This window comes from Amphiura filiformis, chromosome 16 (genome assembly GCF_039555335.1).
Source record: "Amphiura filiformis chromosome 16, Afil_fr2py, whole genome shotgun sequence".
NCBI classification, from domain to species: domain Eukaryota; kingdom Metazoa; phylum Echinodermata; class Ophiuroidea; order Amphilepidida; family Amphiuridae; genus Amphiura; species Amphiura filiformis.
The window spans coordinates 56,718,726-56,744,832 of NC_092643.1; the positions used below are offsets into that span (position 1 = coordinate 56,718,726).

Genomic DNA, 26,107 nt, shown 5'->3' on the forward strand with positions numbered 1-26,107 from the left:
TCATGGGCCATCAGTATACCAAGTTTGGGCCCCGCATGCACATAATTTCCAAATTTAAGTATGTGTACCTCGGCCTCATCAACAAAATTTGCACACTTTACAATTAATTTGGGTGTAACACTATGACTCCAATGAGTAATACAACTCCAAACGGTAATTTTTTAGCTAATAATGGCATATATTTTAGGTTTTCTTTTAAAAACATTTTAGGCCATAAAATGGGGATAAAAAAATCCACCCTGTTTAGGGGATGTGCACTACGAGTGGTGGAATTAGTCTATCTATCCTAGCCTATGCCAAAACAAAATCGGTGTGAAGGAAAAAATAAAACCAATTTCATTTATAGATCGTAAAAATGTTTGGGTTTGAAAATCCAGAGAAAAACTAGGCCTATTTAAATTAATGTTCGAAAAAATCAGTTTATAAATTCAACATGCTGTCATAAATGTCATATCAATTATGTATCAGGATACTGGCAAGTCATTCAAGCAGGCGCTCGAAAATGAATGTGCTGCACTTGGGTGCACTTGTGTGCCGCATTAGTCGATATTTCTATGCTTATGTCACTGATTCTGACCCGCTTGGTTCACTTTTGTGGCTTGATCAATAAATCAATTAACGTGGCAGAAGTTTATCGGAAGTTGATAAACAGTGAAAGAGGAAAAGTTATTTGTTCCTGCTGCTACAATAAACAGAGAATTTCCATGACACACTGTGTCAGTAATATCCAAGGCAGAATGCTGTGAACTTGAGGTACGTGATTCGGTAATTATTGCATTTAAATTTTAATAAAAACTAAAATTCATGATTGTAAATCTTTTTTTAAAAACTTTTAAGCTTACTCAAAAAACGCAATTCCAGTCATGCCAGCAGTTGTAATAACTTAAAGTAACTACAAATTCCGAACGTTTGAAGACTTGTTGAAGTTGTTCTCAAGTTGTTCGAAAAGTTCTAACTTTAGTATGAACAACCGGTAGTTTGTGATACGAAAGTTAGAAGGTGCGAGAACGAGTATGTCACTATGTGTTCTCATGTCACGTCGTATCGTCAGACTCATGAGTGACCGTACCTTGTTTGGCACACATACACGTTCACCCCAGTTGCCATACACATGATAGTACATTACTCAAGAACTCTAGCATCGAATTTGCACACGATAGTTACACATTTGATGCTAGAGTGCGTTGGTATTGTTTTTCGGTCGGACAGCGGTGCAATCTTTTACACCGGAGCGGCGGAGGTTATTTATTCTGTTAGTGTTAAGGGAGAGGGTACTACACCCTGCCCAATTTTGTGCCTATTTTTGCATTTTTCTCTAAAATTATAGCGCATTGGTGACAAGTAAGATATGTATATTAATTATTATTGTAGCATTGGAGGAAAAGGAGGATAATGCAAGAAACAAGAAGGAAATGACAATACAACAGGTACTAGATGATGGTGGCCTTTGGGAAACAGTGCAATATATGAATCATGTTCTTAAAAATACAAAACGACAGACAGACAGACTCAAGAAAATGAAAGCCCAAGTGCAAATAAGGAAATTTTTATTGTGCAATAATACAAAAAACATATTACTTGGTCAGACGGAGGAAAAACTCAAAGATAGTCTTGCAGAGGTGCTTGATGAAACACCAAATGTGAATATTGTAAATATGACACGTATTTTATCTGATACTTCAAGTATTGTTAATCTGAACTTTACGCAAAAATGGAAAAAACGAAAACAATGAAGAGACAGACTACAGGGGGTTTATCAAGGGAAAGTGCCAAAATGTTGATGAGGATGGTGTCTCCTATGAGGAATTTTGTATTAACTATGAGAATGACAATGAAGATTACTTTTCCAATGTATCTGAATTCGTACATGACATTTTAGTGAAGGATGTTACACTGCATTGGGATTAAGTCAATCCCAATGAAGTACATGTATAACATCCTTCACTAAAATGTAAACCAACCCATGTATATTTCGTGTTTTTTAAACTCATTATAAATAAAATATGGCATGAGCTTCATCAAAAACATTTTATTATATTATACACATGTTCATAAATTTTGTTGACAAATATATGTAAATATTCTTTCAAAATTTACAATCATGACTTGTAATGTTGACAAGAGGCCATGTTCTATGGAGTTTAAAATATACATTGTACAATCAAATTAAACTCATGTAAATATGTAAATTATGTAGATCATAGCATTTTCTTAAACAATAACAGTACATGGTGAAATAATGTCTTGCTTCATACAGTGTTCTTTATCAGCGATTTCATTCCTGAAATGGAAAGAAGGCAGAGAAACAAACTGTAAAATTTAATATATAATATATGTGCATTGGTTAAATTTTCACACATTTTGCAGTTTCACAATAGCAGCTCTTTAGACTTCAATTCCAGAAGCACTCCACAGTCCACAAATATTTTCATTAAACTTATTATTTGTACTATTACAGTTCTGATTGCCATACCTGATTTATACAAAGTTATATGTTAAAAATGAAAATTTTGAATTGTGAAAATTAAAATGTGTGAAAATTAAGCCTTAAATAAGGCTTCTAAGACAAGTTTTATGGCAAACAATCTCAAACATGTATGTACAAAAGCTGTTACTTCCATGTTTCTCATTTTATTGTGTATATGCACAAACTGTATAGTACGTGAACATTTTGTGGCACGAAAATTAAAAAACATGAAATTTAATTAATTGTTCTATTAAAATACATACAACTGAGGTAACTGTTAAACATGAAACAGTTTTATCACTCATTTCAACATTATTTCCACCAATGGACATATATTATTGCTCAAATCAATCATAACGCAACAATTTTCATGCCACAAAAATTTTCACGGAGCGAAAATTCCGTTAATTTGGTGCGAAAATACCGCTGCGAAAAAGGTTACGATTCGTAAACGAAAGTATTTTACATATTCTGTGTTATTATCACAAAGTTACTTCTTTTGTAAATAAACAAACCAAAAGAAACACCAAATATTAGCATTTTAATACTGTATACCTTTATAAATGTCCCCAAAAGCTGTACACACTGACGCAACTTTTTACTACAGAAAACTGCGTAAAATTGACCAAAACATAAATCGCCATATCTCCGGAACCCAATGACGTATTAACTTCATTTAAAAAACAATTTTTAAGTTTTAAGAAGATCTTTCAAATGAGCCTATTTTGAATTAATTCTAAAGAACTTTGTTTTTTTGCCTATTTGCCTATATAGGGGCAAGGACTACAACTACTGCACTGTAAATTTTATTTCAGCACAGACAACAGTTGTGGAGTTACAGTTAAAAATGAGGGGAAACCAATATTTGATCAATAAATCAATATTAACTACTTGCCTTGAGTTGCTGAATTTTCAGTGCAGTAGTTGTAGTCCTTGCCCCTATAATATACACATCTTACTTGTCACCAATGCGCTATAATTTTTGAGAAAAATGCAAATATAGGCACAAAATTGGCCAGGGGTGTAGTACCCCCTAAAAATTGGATCGATTGAGCCCGTATTTATTGAGTCGAGCTATGAGTTTTAAAATATTGGACAGAGGCGTGAGTGAGTCAATATTTTAAAACTCATAGCTTAAACCAATAAATATTGAAGCGTAAAGCATCAATTTTATCATTATTATGTTTTGGATCCAATATTTTCACACACTTGGACTCACCAAAACATAATAATGTTGAAATTTGGATGAAAGTTATTTTGATGAGTCAACTGAATCTTTTGAGTAGGTATGCCAGGCAAACACATTTGCTAGTCAGCCAAATTCGCCAAAAATGTCAATGCATTTTTACATAGAAATTTAAAACAACTGGCCGAAGAAAGAAACCTACATAAATATGTTTTCTATACTTCACTTGATCCAAATATATGATTTTTTATGGTGATAAATCACTCGCACATGGAATTTTAGAGGGATTTTGATAGCAGTTCCATTAAAAAAAGCTGCTATAGATCATCATGAGACTAAGATCTAGAAACACCCCCGAAATGCCGTTTTGGGGAATTTTGCTAGCTGAATCTTTTTGACATTGTTTGATGAAAGTCAATCTTTGACAAGATGTAACTTTGCTACGGAAAGTGCTATGAAAAAAAGGTTTTCATTTTTGGCTTTGTTTACTCAAGGGCTTTAATTTGATATATAAAATGATGCAGTTTGATGGCAAATTTGAATTCACCTAGCATACCTATTTTGAGTACTGTAAGATTTGCCTATTTTGGACAGTCTAAAATTTTGCTGACGTGTAATTTTAGCAATCGCCTGTCGTCAGTACGGGCGCACAGACTTTTTACCGGACTTTCTTACATTAGGATGTCTTGCATTTGCAATAAACGGACATTATAATATTCGTAATTATTGTTACCCACCATACCCTAAAGTCTGGTCATTGAAGAAAGTCCCGTTATAACGTGAAAACTACCAAGAGAGGACATATAAATCGAAGTATGCATTCGGCAGTGTGTAATGGCCGCTGTTATTTTCACTCGGCGCAAGCGCAGATAGCTCATTTTAGGTGACGTCACCACCATTATCCGAAAGCTTCCGACTTTGGATTTATGAATGAAATTTAGGAGCGGAGTTTCCGGAGTTTTCCGAATTATGCAATATACACAACCTATGACCTTTTTACGTCAGAATATTAATAAGCATCATGGCGCCCACTGAAAGAAAACCCAATGGGAATTGATACAGTTTTCAGCAAATTATGCTACTTTTTTGAACAGCTTAAATCGATAAGTAACTTTTATCAATTTTGTTTGGAGTTGGGAAATTAACTGTAGTAAAATTTGACTCCTCAGTTGTTGGAAATTCTTTCTTGGAACAAATAAAATATATTTTGTTTTTAAAAAATAAGTCAAATAAAAAATTGTTTATATTATATTACGTTGCTAAAAATAGGAGTGGGCTATAGATGGCTCATACTTTGTTTTAATTTCTAAACAGTTTTTTTTTGTTCTATATAACCTATCTCAGCATGAAATGACAAAATTTTTGGCATGGGGTCTGAAAAAAAAGTGTGCAGCGCCCTCTTGTGTCGCCATACCTTATCTTTGTGGAGGAGTGGATTTGAGTACAAAATCCTTCATAGTACTCCTTTTCTGGCATTTTGCTATGATGTTGGTGTCTAAATATAATGTAAATGAGCTAAAGATACCTAATTTTGAAAGTTTCATGAAAATCGGACATTCCGTTTTTTAAAAAAAAAATTGCCATTTTGGGACAAAATTGAGCGTGAGGGCGCTTTTCAAGATTTTGCGCAAATTGTCTTTCTTTCGGTATTTTATTGTTTGTTTACATCTATGAAGATACACCGAAGTTTGATTAGACTTTGCCATAGTCGATTTGTATAAATAAAAGCATGGGAAATGATGAAAGCATTCAGTTGAACTCGAAATATGCTTATTATTGAATGCAACATATCATAATGTCATAATTGTATTGGCACTTCAATACTGAACAATTCTGCCAGTTTATTAATCGGTCATGTGTCATATGGTGGGACCCCAAAATAGTGGGAGGCGTTACATTTTTCTCTCCTCTTCCAGATTTAACTTGTTGGTACAGAGCTATTCTTTATCCAATTGCATAAAGTTTGGGCTCATTATACAGCTTGATTATTCTACTTTTCAAATATGTTTCACAATTTGAAATTATCATTTGTTTAATTAGTGAAAAATATTAAAATGTTAACGAGGATAAACCTGGAGGATAAGCGGTAGAGGATAAGCGGTAGAGGAGTATGTGCAATCTCTATGAGAAATGTTGTGGAAACATGATATCTTTTTGAATTTTAAATTTTATCATTGCCAAATTCTGTGCTATACATGCAAATCATATCTCAAATCAAAGCTTGTTCATTCATTATTCATATTCAACTATTAGTTTGATCTATTTCATGTTTTCAAGTACTCACTGAGAACTGCAAGTCACAAGACCCACAATTTTTCCCTATTCACTACACACAAATGCCAAGATTTTCAGTCACAACATGCGTTTTGGCTTTAAATTGTTGTTACTTGAGAATTATACACCCTAAGATAGGAAAAGTATACATTTTTGGAAAGCATTTTACCCAGGGAATCCAAATATGCAGTTAAAATAAATGTAGGATACACTCTAAAGAAAATATTTTCAAAATGTAATCAACATTTGTGCGTAAAGTTACATACATTTTCACACCCTGTATCACCACTTTGGCCAATCATAACATAGTAAAAGTACACATTTTATTAAAGCTCATAGTGTTGCCTGCCACAAAATTAGATTGTACATTACATGTAGAGGTATTCCATATCAGTAGCAAATGCAATGAATTATCAATTTTCTAGTAAAATTATTTTTTTTCATGATATCACCCTATATATTTTCTTACACACCCTGTATATCAACATCAATTTTGCATTGTTGGATTCCTTGGAATATTAGCTTTCCAAAAATGTATAGTTTTGTTGGTGTGAGATGTATAGTTTTAGACATGTATTAATTTAAGTGAAAATGAAGACAAATGATCAAAATCAGTGTTTGTAACGCAAATGTGCCCCACCATATGACACGTGACCAATCGCGAATGATTCCAGGTTAAAAATAGACTATGGACTTTCAATTTTAAACAGGATTTTGAACGGGCAAAGTCCCTGTAACACTCACACTGTCAATCATAGCCTACTTGTTTATCAATCAAATTTAACTGCAAGTAAATACAAGACGCGCTCTTGCACTTACTGACGCGTTCATGCAATTACACAACACAAAAAGGCCGCATACTAGTAGGGAGGACCAATAGAACAGATAATCCCATGAGACAATACCCTAGCACAGAGCGCTCTGTTAAAACACAGTTTTTAAATTGTTGCTATTTTTTAATTTTTTACTCTATTTCCCCGAGAATTTCAGGTTACGTAGATAAATATTATATCAACAATTCCTCCAACTCCCATTGTGATAGCCCCTGTTGTTTTCTGTCCAGCGATTCACAAACTTGACTCAGGACCGCCTTCGAAAATCTGTCCAGAAACTAAGTCCAGCAGCAATTAGCTTGGGAAGCCAGGAGACCTTGCAAATTTTAAAGATGGTGCCTGGCGCGGGTGTAAACATTCGAACTTTGACACACCCTTTTGCATACATCCGGGATACCTACCTAGCTCTCTGCCAGCGTTCCAGAAATTTTTGTATCTTGCTGTATGCCGAAGTTACAAATTATTTACTTGATTTTAAGGTAGGGACTGAGTCCGGAATTGAGTCCCGCCGGGTAGCAGTACCGGGCAGGAATTCCATGCCGGATACCGAAATTAAAAAAAAAAAAAAAAAAAAAAATTTTGCGGTTTTGTAGTGTCCCTGGACCTAGACCTAAATGCTAGGATCATTCATGGTTGACCTAAAAAAAAAGAAGAAAAAAATGCATTCAAATTCAATGCATTTTGAAAATACAAAACATCTTGAATTTTTTTTTTTTTTTTTTTTTTAGGTCAACCATGAATGATCCTAGCATTTAGGTCTAGGTCCAGGACACTACAAAACCGAAAAAAAAACTTAAAAAAAACTTTTTTTTTTTTTTTTTTTAAATTTGGTACCGGGTACCGCTTGAAAAATAAACGGGTACCCGGGCACAAAATTACCTGAAAATCCCAACCCTACTTGATTTTGAAGCCGTTTGATCGAATTTGAAAGTTTCTAAGTTGTATGATATTCAGTAATATTATCGTCAATTAAATGTGAAGTTTCAGTCCATTTCGATTTAATTTACACCCGGAACGATGCGCTCAAACATTCATAGTATACCCTATTTTCTAACTTTCTCAGCAGAGCTAAGTCAAAATTCATTTTTTTTTTTGCATTTGAAATTTTGTTTATGCTAATTTAACATCCCAAATATTGGAAATTTTTAATTTTTTTAATTTTTGGAGTGTCCCAAGTCAGCCATCTTGGATTTTTATGTATAAATTTTGCTTAATTCTGCTATTTTGAGGCCCGATATGTAAATATGCATGCATGTTGTTGGTGTTAAATTAAATTTTCTTTTATGTGTCAACTAACTTTCACTTTGTACTAAAATTGCAATATTTAAGAGAATACATCTTTTTATTAAAAATAAAAATATATGATAATAGAAATAATAGATATTGTCTAATTTACCTAGTTTGCTCTTCTTCTTGTCTCATGAATCACGATATATAGAAATTTCAAAAATTCACAATACATCAACCGTTTGACCAATTTTAACCATTCAAAAACCAATATTCTAGTTGTCACCAGTTCTTTCATTTACACTTAGTATGAAAGCAGTAGGATAAGTTTAAAATTTTGATGGTCCTCCCTAATACTAGCTCATACTTGTGTACCATGTAGTTATTAATGGTAATGACAGGTACCAGGAGGATTTAATCCATAACGAGATCTGGGCGACCAATCACAAGCCAGATCCATTTAAAGATGCATTACATCATGGCCAATTTTAGTAGGCCAGATTTCCGACAATCTCATCCATACATTTGTAGAAGCTCATAGACAGCTGTGTTAAGCATTCTGACCGCAATCCAAAGTCAGTAGTCCACTTGGGAAGCTAACAAACAGAGGGAGTAGGGTGACTCACTGAAAAGATCAGATGTGAAAATCTATCAATTGTGCACACATTAATTTCAGAGTTTTAAGCTTAAATACAATATCCAGAGTATGCACAATGGGCAAGTGGACTACGGGTAGTCTAAAGTTTGATCTGCTCGAGAAATTTGAGCTTTTTACCAGAAGTAGTTTGTCCGCAACGCTCATCAGAATGTTCATTTGGATGTCACCATTGGATTGTACATGACAAAAGGTCGTTGACCCCCATGTATTTGTATAGCAGTATCGAAGGAACATTCAAACGAGTGCTACGGACAAACTAATTGTGATAAAATGCTCAAATTTCTTGAGCAGTTTGAACTAATGATCATCTTCATAGCTATTAACTTAAAAACAGTGAATGGATGTTAACTATCTAAAATTCATGAAAAGTGCCCTCATGCTCAATTTTGACCCAAAATGTCCATTTTTAAGAAAACGCAATGTCCAATTTTCATGCAACTTCCAAAATTAGGTATTTTGAGCTCATTTACATATTAGACACCAAAATCATAGCAACATGCCAGAAAAGGACTACATGTACTTTGAAGGATTTTGTACTCGAATCCACTCCCTCCACAATGATAAGGTATGGTGACACAAGAGGCGCTGCACACTTTTTTTCTTGGACACCAAAAAAAAAATGTTGTCATTTCATGTTGAGATAGATTATATAGAACAAAAAAAAAATGTTTAGAAATTAAAATAACCAAAAAAGTCATTTGGCTTCGATATAGCCCACTGGTACTTAAAATGTATTGCATTGTTCAAATTGTCTATAGGGATATTTCAATGAAAAACAAGAAATAGCAAAATATCAGTAACATCCCATTTTACCGTAACCCCCACCATGGTTGACTCAGGGGTTCTTTTCACGCTGAACACGATGGCGCTATTCACAACATGCGATACTCAATCGTTTAGCCCAAAGAGCATGATAAAAACATATTGTCTTGTTATGACAGGATTACCCGATATTGCAGGACAGCAAAGTCCGGTTGGTAAAGGAATTCCCGTTATTGCGGGACAAGTAAGTATGTCTCGTAAAAAGTCTGTGCGCTCGTACTGGTCGTGATCGGCAGTGTTTACTTCTGAACTTCCATTGCTTTACACGGTGTCATGCTTCAGCAAGTCCAACTAGATTTTGAATGCAATGGTCTCTAGCTAGAAGCTATCGGTGCGCAAATTCTTGGCTAGACTTCTCGAGCAAATGATACAGCCACAGGGCCCAAAAGCATATGAATAAAAACTTCTTCCTCAAGTTAATTATTGTCTCAAAATATGAGGATATTGTTCTTGACATATTAGCATGATTAGTGACACATGTGAGATTCCTTCATCAATTCACCATGACTGGATGTACTTACGAAAAATGTCATTTTGTGTCAATTTTTTCGAGTGATCCTCAGCCATCAAAAGGTGATCAACAAATGTAGTGCTGGGCTCACATGTTCAAGAAAATATGACACCGGAAGGGTGTCACCATCAGTTTGCAATGACAAGTCAATGTTTGCCAATTGGGAGATCGATTGATTTGCCCAGCACCAGGGGTAGCGTTAACCCCCGATCGGGGGTGAATGACCCCCTAAATTTAAAAAATATTAATTTTTCACCCTCTATAAATTGGGAATCATTTTATGTGCAAGCTCGGGGGTAAACTCTGACCCTCTACTTTTGAACCTTACTCCTACCCCTGACTACACTGCAAAATATTTTTCACCCCCTGAGATTTAATTGTCACCCCATGTATTTGGATTTTCTGCAAGCTCAGGAGTGAAAAACACGGGAAAACAACCCCCGACTTTCAGGCCTTAATGAATGCTACCCCTGCCCAGCACTGGATTTTCCCATTGATATGCAATGAGCGGCGCTGGTCGATCGTCAAAACAACTTTGATCAAGCAAGGTTGCAGAAGTAAACGGACTCATAATATGGTCGGAATTTGTACTGAACTGTGTTTCCGGTTAAAAGTAATAAGCAAACACTTCAGCTAAGATACATGAATGTTAGCCAAGCTCAATTGTAGCCAAATTGGACAATCTAAAAAATTGTTTTTTAACATGCGTTATAAAACAGACGACACTATAAATGACTGAACGTGTTATACTAGCACCGTCTATCTTCTATCCACACAGTAACTATTGCGTCGTCATGGATAGTATATAGATTTCTTGATCAATTCTCAAGTTGTAGCAGGTTCCATAGGGTGTCTTCATTGTTAATTGTTTTCATTATAAATGTCGCAAAATATTAAATTTGACAATAATTAACAACCTGTTTGACCTCTCCTTATATTCATACATTCATTTGCATTGCTCACCTGTGTTTTCATATCATATTTTGTGGTGAAAAATGATTACAAATTATGCGTAATTTGCAAACATTTTTGGAGCAACGATTTCTTCGTACCGACGGCTAAGTGTAGTTAGTCCTCAGGGAATTTTGAACCCACCCAAAAGATGAGATCAATGAAGATCAATTACCTCAACTTTGTGAGTATAGACAAATACAGTGGGATTAAAATCATCCATGCACGCCCAAACCCTGGTACAATCACTATAAAGCTTAAGAGTACCAGGAATACATATATAAAAAAATATATTTGTGAGGCGCTAAAAGTCAACATTCCTTGTACATATATGGTCATTTTCACAGTAAAGGGTGTAACTTTTGATTTTTTGGGTCCAAATTTCAAACCACTAAAATATGTTTCTGTTTACTGAAATCATGCATAGAAGCAACTTAAATTCCAGTAAAATAATGTTTCAAGGCTTAAACCTTTTGATTTCTAATAAAAAATTTGACATTTCCATAACATTTTGGTTAAAATCTAAGAAAAATGTATTTTACATAACCTCAGAAAATTATGACATGAAAGCTGGAATACATGTGAAATCCCATTCCAAAGTAAGTCAACAGATATAAGTTAAATGTTATACCATGTTTTGCTATGTTTGTAATTGCAGTTTTGAAAAATTTTAACATCAAGTGTCATTTACAATGGAAATTTCCAAACCTTAAACATATTTTTTAAGTTTTAATTGGGTTCCTAAAATAATTTGAATGTCTAACTTCATGTACAAATACTACTTGATGAAAGGAACCTCCCAGCCAAGTTTCACAGAAATTGGAGTTATTTTTTAGAATTGGCAATTCAAGCGATTTGTGTTTCGGAGGCTTCAGTTAACAACACAAGTGATCATAAAAGTAAAATATTTGGCTAACCACTACAAGTTGACATAAAAAATAGGTAAAAAATATCACAATTACCAATTTTCATGCTTTGCTTCTAAGTATTGAATTTCAGTTGTGACAAAAATTAAATTATCACAGCAAGTCATTTTTTTTTTTTTTTTTTTTTTGTTAACAATTGTTAAACATTGCAGAAGTAGTTTTTTGAAAACAACAGTGTTGGGATCATCTAAGCTGTTATTTTCTTGTATATATTGAATCAATGATTCTATGCGGCAGATATTGTAGATTTATCACATGTTAATTTTTTCACCCATTTGTTAAGTATGGTGTTTTTTGCATGTGAAGCCTCCGAAACAGGCTTTTTTGGATATCAGTATATTTTTCAAACATTAACCATAATGTCAAATTTTTTTTTAATTTATGACATTCTGCCAATATCAAGTAATAATTACAATGCAGATATCAGTATGAAACACACCAATTTAGATATAGATGATAATTAATCTTATTGTTGTTTCGGAGGCTTCATTTGTTTCGGAGGCTTCAATTGTTAACGGAAAGTTTGTATTGGGTCCCATTTTCAAACGGTGATATATATCTCCACGATTTAAAAACATGTGACTTGAGGATCTACTTTGCTACATTTTGATAAATAGATTTGATGAGCTCTTTTATTTATATTTGCACAAGCTTGCTGAACAGTTTGTTTAAAAAAAAACAAAAAAGTTAACGGAAAAACGGCTCTTTGAAGTCAAGATTTTATAAAAATTTTAAAAGCTTGCAAATTGACTAATTTTTGTTACCCATTTCAAGTTAAGATAACAACTGTTATGAATCAAGAAGAAGTGAAGAAATAACCAAGAATTATGAACCAAAGCTACACCCACAAAGTTTGTTAACAATTGTCAACGGAAAATGAAGCCTCCGAAACAACAAATATCAAGTCCGGTTCTCAAAAATACAGGGCTGTTCACAATTAAATCTAATGTGGCAGTGTTTACTGAACATATGACTGTACTTTCAGGATAAGAAAAATTATCCATGAACTAACTGAAGAAAACACAGGGTTTTACAAAAATGTTACTGTTTTTATAGTTTTTCAAAATGGCAATATTAAGTACATTTAAGCCTGCTAAAACTGAACGCAGTAACTCCCAAAGCTGATTATGCTACCCAAGGTAGCTGCTAACTAGATGACTTATGTGGCCAAAAATCATGGAATTCTGTGGCTTTATTAGAACACTACGGATTAAAATGTTAAAAATCCAAAGTTACGCCCTTTACCGTGAAAATGACCATATATACATGTATGTACATGTACTTTAACACATGCCTCAACTGTAGGATCCTCAACCGTAGGATCCTCCACCCCTGACTTCACTTCGTTTGAATTGCAATATCTCAAGAAGTAAATAAAGTGTGAAGTTGTTTCTTTCCACAATTTAAGCAACAAAATGAGACCAAACTAGTTCAGTATCCCTCTCCATTCTTGAGATCTGAGTAAAATGAAAAAATGTAACGCCTCCACCTTTTCCTATACCCCAATTCATGACGCACAACCCTACCTCTCTGTTTGTAAACAGATGAGGAGGTCAAAATTGTCATCCTCGGTGAATAGGAAAGTCAGTGTAATAGTACGGCACTAGTCATCACATCAGTCATGTATGTAGGGCCTACACATAATGATATTATTATTGGATTGGATGCAGAATAATATCAATGTTAATTATCAACTGATATTTCTTCATATTTGAAGAGCTTTGTTTCAAAACCCCTTACATCCACTTGAGCAATTTTAAGAAAACATCAAAAAATCAACAAAAAAATCACTGTTATAAGGGAGTTTGCAACAAAAGCAGTTTCTGACGGGATGCTAAACCTACCCAGGCATCCCGCCAAAAACTGCTTTTGTTGCAGACCCCCTTACATTAGTGATTTTTTTGATGATTTTGTGATGTTTTGTCAAAATTGCTCAAGTGATAAGGGGTTTTGAAACAAAGCTCTTCATTTGTTCTTTTTAAAATGTGAGAGAAAAGCATTGATTTGATTTAAGAACTTGGCCAAAATTTAGTACTGGGCTTATAGCCGAGTACACCCTTGTTCCCAGAATGTTAAAAATAGGGGGTGGGGCTTATACCTGAAGGTGGGCTTATACCAGGGGTAGCATTAAGGCCCGAAAGTCGGGGGGGGGGGTTGTTTTCCCGTGTTTTTCACTCCCGAGCTTGCAGAAAATCCAAATACATGGGGTGAAAATTAAATCTCGGGGGTGACAATTTTTTGCAGTGAGTCAGGGGTAGGAGTAAGGTCCAAAAGTAGAGGGTCAGAGTTCACCCCTGAGCTTGCACATATTCCCAATATAGAGGGTGAAAAATTTAGTACTGGGCTTATAGCCGAGTACACCCTTGTTCCCAGAATGTTTTGAAAAATAGGGGGTGGGGCTTATACCTGAAGGTGGGCTTATACCAGGGGTAGCATTAAGGCCCGAAAGTCGGGGGTTGTTTTCCACTCCCGAGCTTGCAGAAAATCCAAATACATGGGGTGAAAATTAAATCTCGGGGGTGAAAATTAAATCTCGGGGGTGAAAATTAAATCTCGGGGGTGAAAATTTTTTTGCAGTGTAGTCAGGGGTAGGAGTAAGGTCCAAAAGTAGAGGGTCAGAGTTCACCCCTGAGCTTGCACATATTCCCAATATAGAGGGTGAAAAATTAACATTTTTTAAATTTAGGGGGTCGTTCACCCCCGATCGCGGGTTAACGCTACCTCTGGCTTATACCCGGGTGGTTATGGTAATTTCTTCATTTCTTGAAATTGCTCCTGGGTTTGCAAAATGGCTCCTGGTTCAGCAAAATCCCAAGGACCAGGAGCCGCTTTTTGGTTCCTGGTCTTGACATGCTTAATGTAAGGCTTGTGCATCCATGTTAAAAAAATCAGAACATTTTCACTTTTTCAGCTCAATTGTGAGTAATTAGCAAGCCAATACATTGGTATACATGTACATGTGTGAATTGCACTGTGTTCCTGATCATTGTAAACAGCGAAACATGTAAAGAAAACTTCTTAGAGTTTATTTTGAGAAGAAATGGATTTTATGTCAATATAGTTCACATACATTTTACATGTTATAGAAAGCTGTTACTAACTATTCTTAGTCAGTGGGAGTGGTCTAGTTCGTAGACACATAATCTGATTGGACAATTGCATGATTGCATAACATATTGTTAGAAGAATATGAAAGCAGTAGGCACAAGGGAAGGGGAGGGACTGGTGTACTTGATTCAAAACTGTGTAAAATTCTACTCATATTTGTATAAACAAAGACTCATTCTTACCTCCAAAAATATGACCTATTCATGTAGCATTAAAACAGCTTCCAAAATGTGCTAATTTTGGACTTTTACCATAGTGTTTTAACCCCCCAAAGCCAATTAAAAGAGTATCCTCTAGCTAGAAGTAGGCCTATAACAGCAAAAATAGAAAACATGACACTTGACAGCAGGCTACACATGTTATCTACTGACTGCTGATTTCCTTGTTTTGTTTACAAACAGTAATGAAAATCTAGTAATGCACGTTAATAACATTATGTCCCACCAGTATACACACTTCTTCAATACTAACAACTGTTTGCAGTTTTTCATCCACTCAAAATAAGAAGTGCTGAACTTCATCATTTTCTTATCAATGTCATCGCTTTCCCCACTGTATGGACTGCTGTGTCACTGATTCTCATCACCTCCTGACCTCGTAGACGTGTGACGACTATTGCAATACTAGATTTCTGTTTGTCATCCTACCGCTAGTGCTTCTTCACCATAACATCAAGCTATCTACATGTACTGAACTAACACAAGGCAAGTTCCTTTTTCTTTTCTTTTTTATCCAGGGAATAACCATGGGGTGGTGGGGGTGGGAACTGACTTGCACAATTGGAAATTTATATATATTTCCAGTTGAATTTGGGATGGGTACTTTTGGGTAGAATTAGAAATCAGCCTTCATAGCCTGTTTCCATTGCTTTGTTGGAATGGGCTACTTCGGTTGAAATCCACTGCTCAGTTGTTTACCATATGTCAAAAGCTGTAGTTCATGTTTGGGTAAAAGATAATACATGTATATGTTTATATTCATATCCATCATATTCATATAAAATCAAAACGCTTCACAGCATTAAAGTTAAAAGAAACATTTTCCAAACATTTTTAAATTATTGCACAAGAAATTTACAAGAATTAAGAAGATATTTCAATGTAAAACATCAAAATAACAAACTAAAAAACAGATTATTGCAAAACAATAACATATTTTTAAAGTAGCATATATATATATATTGCATGCAGCATTTCATACACATTGTATAACATGCTGTAGAAATGTTTTTCCTTAACATGTGCACCCATTTCCTGTTGGTGATGACCCATTAATTGTCACAAGCACTCACGCTTAAGGTAGTATGAACGGCTAATCAAGCTTGCAGCAAAATAGCCACAATAGCAAATTGGAATTGTGTATTAATTTAAAACTTAGAACAAACTAAAGATAAGTCTTCACTCCACCTATTTTTAGAGTTTCATAAAAATTCTACCATTTCTTATGTATTTCTTTATTTTTTGAAAATTACCTAAATTTTTCCACATAATAATTTTTTTGCCTACATGGAGTATGCTATGGTTTCCAAACTTTCAGGGATGGTGTATAAGCTTAATATCTAAATTCTCTCGCCAGCTTTTTTGGATAAAGTGTTTAATTTTTTAGAAAATACATTTTTAAATTTTTGATTTTAGAAACACCTATAACTTAAAATAGAAACACTTAATGAAAAAAAGCTGGCGAGAGAATTTTCTAAATTTGATTAACTTTCATATGACACCTTGTTTGTTGAAATTGGACCTGTAGTTAGCTCTAAAAAATTCTAGAATTTAGGTAATTTAGTGTTTCTAGAAAAAGTCAAGAAAATTGAAAAAGTACTAACATTACCATTTTATATCTCCTTTGTTAAGGCCAATATCTTGGAAAAAATTACTGTCCTTTATTAAGTAGCATTTTTGCAATAAAATAAATCAAAAAACAGATTTATGTATTGGGTATAAAGGAGAGAAAATCACATTTAAACAAATTACTTGTTTTCAAAAATTAAGCTGATTTGAAGAACTTGGCAACATGCCAAAAACATGCCGTGTGCAAAGTCTATGGAGTTTTCCAATCACAAAAAATTACATAAGTCAAAAACGCTCTTTTGGAAAAAAAAATTAAAAATTGGCAGGTGAGTATTTCTCACCAATCTCCACATTCTGTATCATTTTCAAGCAAATCTGAGCATGACACCGTAGCCGTTCATACTACCTTAATGCATATTTATTAATTAGCCAGCATTCAATCCCCTGCTATTGACCAGCTTAATTTTTTTAACATACTAATTATGTGTAATTTGATATGCTATAAATATGTGTTTATGTGCCATGCACCCATTTCCACGTCATGTGCAATGTATAATAATTGTCCCCATGCGCTAAGTTGTGGGTGTTACAGTGTGTATTGGATTGATATTTTGTGTGTCAGTTGTTTTGTCAAGTTAATTTGAATTCTCACATTATTATTTGTTTAATAAATTTATCCTTTTTTAATACTTTTTTTTGCAGACAGTGAAGTAATTCCTGATTATGACAAACCACATATATCATATGTTAGGAAGGTGAAACCAAATCCAGAAGATGCGTGCAATTACAGCTCCACACTGCACACTCATTTGTGTGATCTTCATGATTGCACATCCCAGCCTGTATGTTACAGCAACAGACATCCACCTGACTGACCTCAAGTATACAACTCACCCTATGCTATTCTTCAATTCTTCCGACATTGCTACATTGCAGGAGAAAGCTCGCTCTTCACATCAAAAGATCGCCAAACTTCTTCAAGATGCCACCGTTACCATGATAAGTAAACCACAGTACTATTTACCTGCGTTAGATTACGAGACGTTTGGAGGTAAATGGAACGAGATGTACGGAAATAATCTTGGTGCATTAGCAATGTATTGTGTGCTGTTTCCAGAGGATGATGAAGCATTTTTATTTGCTGTTGAGTACATGGACAGATTGGCTGCTCTACCAAAGTGGCAGGTCATCAGCACACCGAACGACGAAGTGCCAGTAGCCCATACTCTCACAGGATTCACCACTGCATTTGATTTTCTATACCCTGTACTGGATCCAAAACGGCGAATGATATATCTTCGAAAAATACTTCAAGTTACAAAGGAATTCTATTTTTATGCGAAGCGTCGTTCTTGGGGGAGCTTCTATTTGCAGAATCATGTGGCTACAAATTACTTAGCATTGATGCATGGAAGTTTAGTCGTAGCTGTGCATTACAGACCCGCTTTATTTTGGTTGAAAGAAGCAGTGAAAAAATTTGAAAGAACAATGACGCTTTTGAATCACATTGTAGATGGTTCTCTTGATGAGGGTGTCCCATATGGCAGTTACACTTCACGATCAGTGACGCAATATATTTACCTTGTCCGTAGGCACATTGATATTGACCACACCAAAGATTTTTGGATTCGGCAACATTTCTGGTATTACTATAACACCGTTATGTCAAATGTTCAGCGGACAGTTGGTATTGGAGATAGCAATAATAATTGGTTTTATGGCCCAGAAAGTCAGCTGGTTTTCCTAGATAATTACGTTCTTAGAAATGGGTATGGAAATTGGTTAGCAAATGAAATACGAAAACAAAGAACTAAGAATACTTCAGAGAAGTTAGGTCCAGCTCAGCACCAACTATGGAGCACCCTTCACACTGAATTTGTGTGGTTTAATGATGCAATCCCAAATAAAGCACCCTCTAAATATGGGCAACAAGATATTCATGTTTTCAATGACTGGGGTGTTGTAACATTTAGTACCAAAAGCACAAATGTAAGGAATGATACATTCTTCGCTTTCAAATCTGGCAAACTGCACGGGCGTGCAGTGTTTGACGTGGTCCAGCGTGGTATGTATTCATCTTGGGTCAAAGGTTGGAGAAGTTTTAATCCAGGTCATGAGCATCCTGATCAAAACATGTTTGTCTTTGCACCAAGTGGACACTTGTTTATCACTGATGGCTTGTATGCACCAAAATTCACCTACCTTAACAATGTGTTGACATTCTCCCCCTCGCCTACAAGTAGATGCTTCCAACCTTGGGAGGGTCAGCTTGGTGAATGCGACAAGTATCTGCGTTGGACTGATCCAAGTACGAAGAGATACGGGGGTGAGCTAATTGGTGCTATTTTAGAGAATGGGATGGTGTTCACAAGCGGTGAGGTCGTTGAAGCGTACAGCAGTGCAATGAAATTAGAGTCAGTCTACAGGAGTTTGGTGCTTATAAACCCAGATATATTGGTCATTTTAGATCACTTAAAATCCAAGTCTACCTCGCCCATTACTCATTTCAGTGCTTTTTTCCATAATCTTGGAACATCTTTTGAACAGGATAAATACAAAAAGTTCTCTGGGGTAAAAATACCAACATCCGATGGTCCAATGCAAATGTTTTGGCTCAATGACAGAGGAGAAAGTCCTAAAGCTGAGCTTCCCAAGAAAAGTCGGGACCATACTTCCAATTATCAAGCTCGCGAAACAAACTATGTCAACATAACAATGAAAATGTCGTCAAAAACAATCAACAGAGTAGCTTATGTGTTGCTAGGACCATCAGCAACTTTAAAAGACATCAGATTTGTAGATAGAAGAGGCACTGGCACCACACTCTTAGTGACAACTAATCAAGAATCATACAATGTTGCCATAGCAACAACTCATAGCAACCCAGTGTCACGGCAGAGTTATCTTGGAAACCCCGGATTTGCTAATGTGAAATTAACTAACGGTACTGTGATCCATTTTGGTGTCAACTCAAGTCAGCTCATTCCATATGAAGACGTTAATAAATCGGTCACTACCGCAAGACTTTCTTTCAGTATTACTCCATATTTTCAGTGCATGTTTGTTTTGCTTTGGTTTGCATTGATTGTTTACAGGATAAAAAACAAAAACAGATTGAGAAAGAGTAGAAGACGTGTGTTATTGCTCATCAATGTCTGTTTGACGGTGTTTGTGATTGCGATCATTGGCACAAGTCACGGAATCCTAACATGTGAATCAAGTCCGCTTACGAATGCATTACCATCAGTGGTCATTACTTCCTTACCAGGATCAGGGGCAGAGCTGATTGGCTGGCTGTTCTACTATAATCCTGATTTAGCGTATGCTGAAGCGCCATCTTATGTTGTAGAAGTCCCAAGAGATGGAAATTTCCAAATGAATCCATTAGCGGATGCATGTTATTGGACCGAAGAAGATTTACAAGAATACCCAATTTTGACATCGTGGGTGGAGGCTTTGTTTGCAGATTTATCTACTATGTTATTGTCAAAGAAACGGAATTGGGAAACCAATTTCAAGAAACGTTGCCTTCAAAGTGAAACCTTTAATGTAAGACACTTGTTACAAACAGAAGATGATTCTCCTGATGTGTCAGGGGATATACTTTTCAAAGCATTCACTCAAGATGATTTACTTAATCATGTAAAAGAGCACCCTGGTGCTCAAACAGTACTACATCTCACCAGTGGCAGTTGGGGTTTAAAACTTCACTGGTTATACGGGATACTAGGGCACAACATGCGAGCTATCCATGTCATACGAGACCCACGTGCGTGGGTAGCAAACTTTCTGCGGAACGGTCATAACCTGTACCAAGAGTTTGCAGTGCAGCAGGAATTAAGTGTAATGTTCAAGCAATCCAATAGAACATGCGTACCTAGAGGGCGCTATGCCAAAGAATATAATCCGCTATGGATTGAACTGAGAAAGCAGAGTCGAGGAGTGCAGCTTCATCTTCAGTTAGCTCATTTGTGGGAAGCAAATACACATGCAGTGTTGACTAATTTGATGACATTGCCTGCAACCAATGCAAGGATTGTACGATACGAGGATCTGGTGATGGATTCCCAGGGATCGGCAGAAGTTGTCTATGACTTCATTGGTAAGTATTTTAAGAGTCCTTCTAAAAAGTGTTAATACCAATTGATGCATTTTAACTTAATTAATTCCTGGATATCATTTCAAAGCTCTCAACACAGGTTTTATAGTAACTGTTTGATGTAAAAAACTTGAGAATAGAAGTTCTTGATCATTTGCATTTTGTGTAATGACTGAACCTGTTGAATGAAATTATTACAACAGGGCAATTATAACAGCTGGATGGTACTAGAACTTGAATTGCATGGCATATATTGGGCTTTTCCAGTTGAACGCCATACTGCATCCCTATGGAAGACATGACCTGTATCTTCTGCACAGAGAGTGTGAATTACATATGGAGTTACCTGAATGGGTGACTCCTTTTGAAATCTACACCCCCTGTGTAGGAGATTAGGGTCATGTTTTCCACGGGGGTGTATGTGTTTCAAATTGAATAGCCCATTATAAACACATTTGAGTTCTATTTGCCTATAAAATGTAATCACTGAGTGATTTCTCACGTGTATCCCAATTGACCGTGTTTACAATACCAACCTCCCCCCCCCCACACACACCCTATACATTCAATGAGATTACATCATCATAATTCAATTTCTAGTAGTAGCTGATACAAGTTTTCCTATTTTTGTGCCTTTTGTACAGGTTACCCACTTCGTCCAGCAATGATACACCAGCTTTTGCAGGCAACTCACAGTGGTGTCTATCGCACATCGTACGAGGGCGTAATATCTGAAGAAACACTGACTGTGTGGCAGCAAGAGTTAACCGATGAACAGATTAAAGATATTGAGACTGTGTGTGGTGAACTTATGGACAAATTGAAATACAAAAAGATTATGGACAGTTGACCTGACCATTTGTGGACAGTTGACCACCTGACCAAAGATTATGGACAGTTGACCACTTGACCAATTGATGTACAAAGATTATGGACAGTTGACCACTTGACCAATTGATGCACAAAGATTATGGACAGTTGGCCACCTGACCATTTGTGGACAGTTGACCACCTGACCAAAGATTAAGGATGGTTGACCACTTGACCAATTGATGCACAAAGATTATGGACAGTTGGCCACCTGACCATTTGTGGACAGTTGACCACCTGACCAAAGATTAAGGACAGTTGACCACTTGACCAATTGATGCACAAAGATTATGGACAGTTGACCACTTGACCAATTGATGCACAAAGATTATGGACAGTTGGCCACCTGACCATTTGTGGACAGTTGACCACCTGACCAAAGATTATGGACAGTTGACCACTTGACTAATTGATGCACAAAGATTATGGACAGTTGGTCACCTGACCATTTGTGAACAGTTGACCACCTGACCAAAGATTAAGGATGGTTGACCACTTGACCAATTGATGTACAAAGATTATGGACAGTTGACCACTTGACCAATTGATGCACAAAGATTATGGACAGTTGGCCACCTGACCATTTGTGGACAGTTGACCACCTGACCAAAGATTAAGGATGGTTGACCACTTGACCAATTGATGCACAAAGATTATGGACAGTTGACCACTTGACCAATTGATGCACAAAGATTATGGACAGTTGGCCACCTGACCAGTCGATATATGTTCACCAGATTCTTATTGCTGCCATCCCCAGAGGTACACTGGCACACAGCTACAATGTACTTCATTGGTACTTCAGAGTACATGTACATGTGTTGGTACTCTATAGTATACACATTGGAATCACACGTACACACACTGGTACTGCACTCGCACTCTAGAGTACATTGTAATCACAAAGTAGCTGGGTAGCAGTGTATACATGTATCTGGGGTGCCAGTATTAGGATATAGTATTAGTTAACCTGTCTGGTCTACATTTAGCTGTAAAGAAAGTAGGCAAAAAGTATAGGACTTTAATTATACTGTGAGGCTTCTTGCAGATGGTTTAAGATTGTCACAAGACAATTCTCAAAATAAAATATAATATAATCTGTGATGTTTTAAAGCCCGCTGATTGTGAGCTGATCAAACTATACAGCTTTTAGGTTACTTTGACCTCATCAAAATACATATCAAAAATGCTGCATTTGGACATGATTTGTAATAGTCACATTGTTTGACACTATTTTGATCTTGTATTTATTTTAAGGGGTACTACACCCTTGGCCAATTTTGTGCCTCTTTTTGCATTTTCTCAAAAATTATAGCACATTGTAAGTAAGATGTATATTATAGGGGTAAGGAAGGACTACAACTTCTGTACTGAAAATTCAGCAACTCAAAGTATAAAGTAGGTATTGATTTATTGATTAAATATTGGTTTTCCCTCATTTTTGACTGTAACTCCACAACTGTTGGCTGTGCTGAAATAAAATGTCCAGTGCAGTAGTTGTAGTCCTTGCCCCTAGAATATATATATATATATATATATCTTACTTGTTCCCAATACGCTATGATTTTTGAGAAAAATGCAAAAATAGGCACACAATTGGGCAGGGGTGTAGTACCCCCTTAATCATGTTGTATCATATTTAATATACTGTCATTTTGTACTGTTTTGTAAACTATGAAATATGTTTCCTTTCATTGTTTTCAAATACCAAATTAAAAAAATATCAATTTTTAGTAATTTGCCATAAAATAATATCACAAATTTCAAAAAATCAAAATTATTTGATATCAGAAGGACATTTCTTGTTTTCAGAATGTAATTTGGTGTTTCGGATGTGCTCTCATGTCCCACAAAAAACACTGTGCAATTGTTGATATCTGATCCCCATCACAATGGAGTTATTTGATAAGGTTGCTAGTTGTTAGTAAATGCATATCAGCATGCCAACCAATTTTTTTGAAAGATCATGCTAGATTTGTCAAGTTAAGGGCTCTGGTAGCAAAGTTTGGACAGTATTTTTTGTGGGACATGAAAGCACATCAGATATATCAAATTGCATTCTGAATACGAAGAATGTCCTTCTGATATCAAATAATTTTGATTATTTGAAATTTGCGATATAATACAGAGTTTATGGCAAATGATTAAAAATTTATATTTTTGATATTTAACAGTTCTCGAAGTAAACTTTATAAATCTAATGATACATAACATTAAAAGAAACAAACTTCTGATATCAAATAATTTAGATTTTTTGAAATTTGCGATATTATTTTATGTACTTAAAGTATATGTAGCTTCATGGGATGAAAAGCCGACGATCAATTGAAAATTTTGACCTTTCGTATATGGATTTTTCCCCAAAACACCAAAGAAATGTTGGTCTTTTTTTTTGGGGGGGGGATATATATCTTTAATATGAAAAGTTCAACATTTTTAATTGATCATCGGCTTTTCATCCCAGCTACATACACTTTAAGTACATATCATTAGGTTTATGAAGTTTATTTCGCGGACTGTTAAATATAAAAAATTTCAGAAAATTTCAAATTTTCATAATTTGTCATAAAAATTATATCGCAAATTTCAAAAAAATCAAAACTATATATTTGATATCAGAAGGACAAACCTCATATTCAGAATGCAATTCAATATGTGACACGATCAAGGGAAATGAGTCGGATGTCGCTAATATTGATTCTGAGATATTGGCAAAGAAAGTGTTCAAATTCTTTTGTTTTATATTGTTTTCAGCGATTGATAAATTGATATAACTTTGCAAAGAAAAGACGTATCAACATGGGGTTTTCAGTTTCAGAAAGCTCTAATTGTCCTCTTTAGAAACATATGTAAACCTCATTTTCGACCAGGGTCGACATGCGACTCATTCCCCTTGACCATGTCACATATGTCGAATGTGCTCTCATGTCCCACAAAAAATACTATCCAAATGTTGCTATCAGAGCCCTTAAGTCAATCAAATTTAATTTTGAAGTGTTTTCTTTTTCTTGTATTTTTTGTTGAGTTGAATTCATGTGTGTTCATTATAGTTAATCTCATTTCAAGTTGAGAATATTCCATATTAGGTTAACACGCGATTTGGATCTTCTGCAAAATCCAACATGGCGTTACTTAAGGGGTGGGGTATGAACGTTTGGACAGTATTTATTGTGGGACATTAGAGCACATCAGACATATCGAATTGCATTCTGAATACGAAGAGTGTCTTTCTGATATCAAATAATTTGATTTTTTGACATTCGCAATGTAATACACATTTTATGGCAAATGATTGAAAATTGATATTTATATATATCAAAAATGTGAAAAATATCAAATTTTAATAATTTGTCAAAAAAATTGTATTATATCGTGAATTTCAAAAAATAATTTGATATCAGAAAGACATTCTTCATATTCATAATGCAATTCGATATGTCTGATGTGCTCTCATGTCCCATAAAAAATAAAATGCTCAAAACGCTCATTCCAGATCCCTTAAGACCAATTATAGTTTGTAAATGACATGGATTTGACATTTGTATCAGTCCCTATCTCAAAATGGGCTTATACCCCCTACATAATGGAAGATTACGAAAGGTATCGCCCATTCAGATAATCCCATTTCAAATTCACACTCCCTGTGTGGAAGATTAAGGTCATGTTTTCCATAGGGGGTGTATGGATTTTAACCGGAATAGCCCAATGAGCTTTATCACAATTGCTATGGGTTCAATGTTAATCTTTCAATTGATGTGCAAAATACATGTAGTGTTATCATCATTGTCACCATCATCATCATCATCATCATGCATCATTGTCATCATCATCATCATCATCATGCATCATTGTCACCATCATCATCATCATCATCATCATCATGATGCATCATTGTCATCATCATTATTTTTATTATTTATATGTGACGTGTCATGTCAAAAGGAGACACTTTTGGGGCAGGATCGTAAATGGAGAAATAGCCAAAAACCTGCCCAGGGTGATTTTTTAACAATTTGGGTTTGTTGCGAATTTGTGATGTTATTAATGTTAAAAATATTGTCTGATAGTTTCAGACCGGAATATAATAATCCGATTTCATTGGGGAAAACGGCGTTGTGGAGCAAAAAATCTTTATTTAAGATGTTAAAACCTCGAAATTGATAACCTGCCCAAAAGTGTCACCTTTTGACATGACACGTCACATATTACATTATGCAATGTACGAATACTGTAGTAATGTTATTTTATTACAGCTTTGTAATAAAAAACATTGTCATCATATCATCATTGTCATCATCATCATCATCATCATCATCATCATCATCATTATCATTATCATTATTATCATCATATTATTTATATTATATTATGCAATAGCTTGCAATGTA

The 26,107-nt window shown here is 35.2% G+C and overlaps 1 protein-coding gene across 1 annotated transcript; it reads left to right on the top strand.

Moving 5' to 3' along the window:
* The first annotated feature begins 629 nt into the window (after positions 1–629).
* LOC140136245 (dermatan-sulfate epimerase-like protein) lies at positions 630–26,107 on the top strand. The gene is made up of 3 exons (XM_072157967.1): positions 630–753; positions 17,453–20,852; positions 21,494–26,107. The coding sequence occupies exons 2-3, from the start codon at positions 17,525–17,527 to the stop codon at positions 21,697–21,699; spliced, it is 3,534 nt and encodes a 1,177-aa protein (XP_072014068.1). The 5' UTR covers positions 630–753; positions 17,453–17,524; the 3' UTR covers positions 21,700–26,107.

Bases quoted from the DNA above. Each gene is read 5' to 3' on its own strand.
- LOC140136245 (XM_072157967.1), top strand. From the start codon at position 17,525: ATGCGTGCAATTACAGCTCCACACTGCACACTCATTTGTGTGATCTTC. The intron at 20,853-21,493 runs GTAAGTATTTTA...CCTTTTGTACAG, and splicing joins AGTTGTCTATGACTTCATTG to GTTACCCACTTCGTCCAGCA.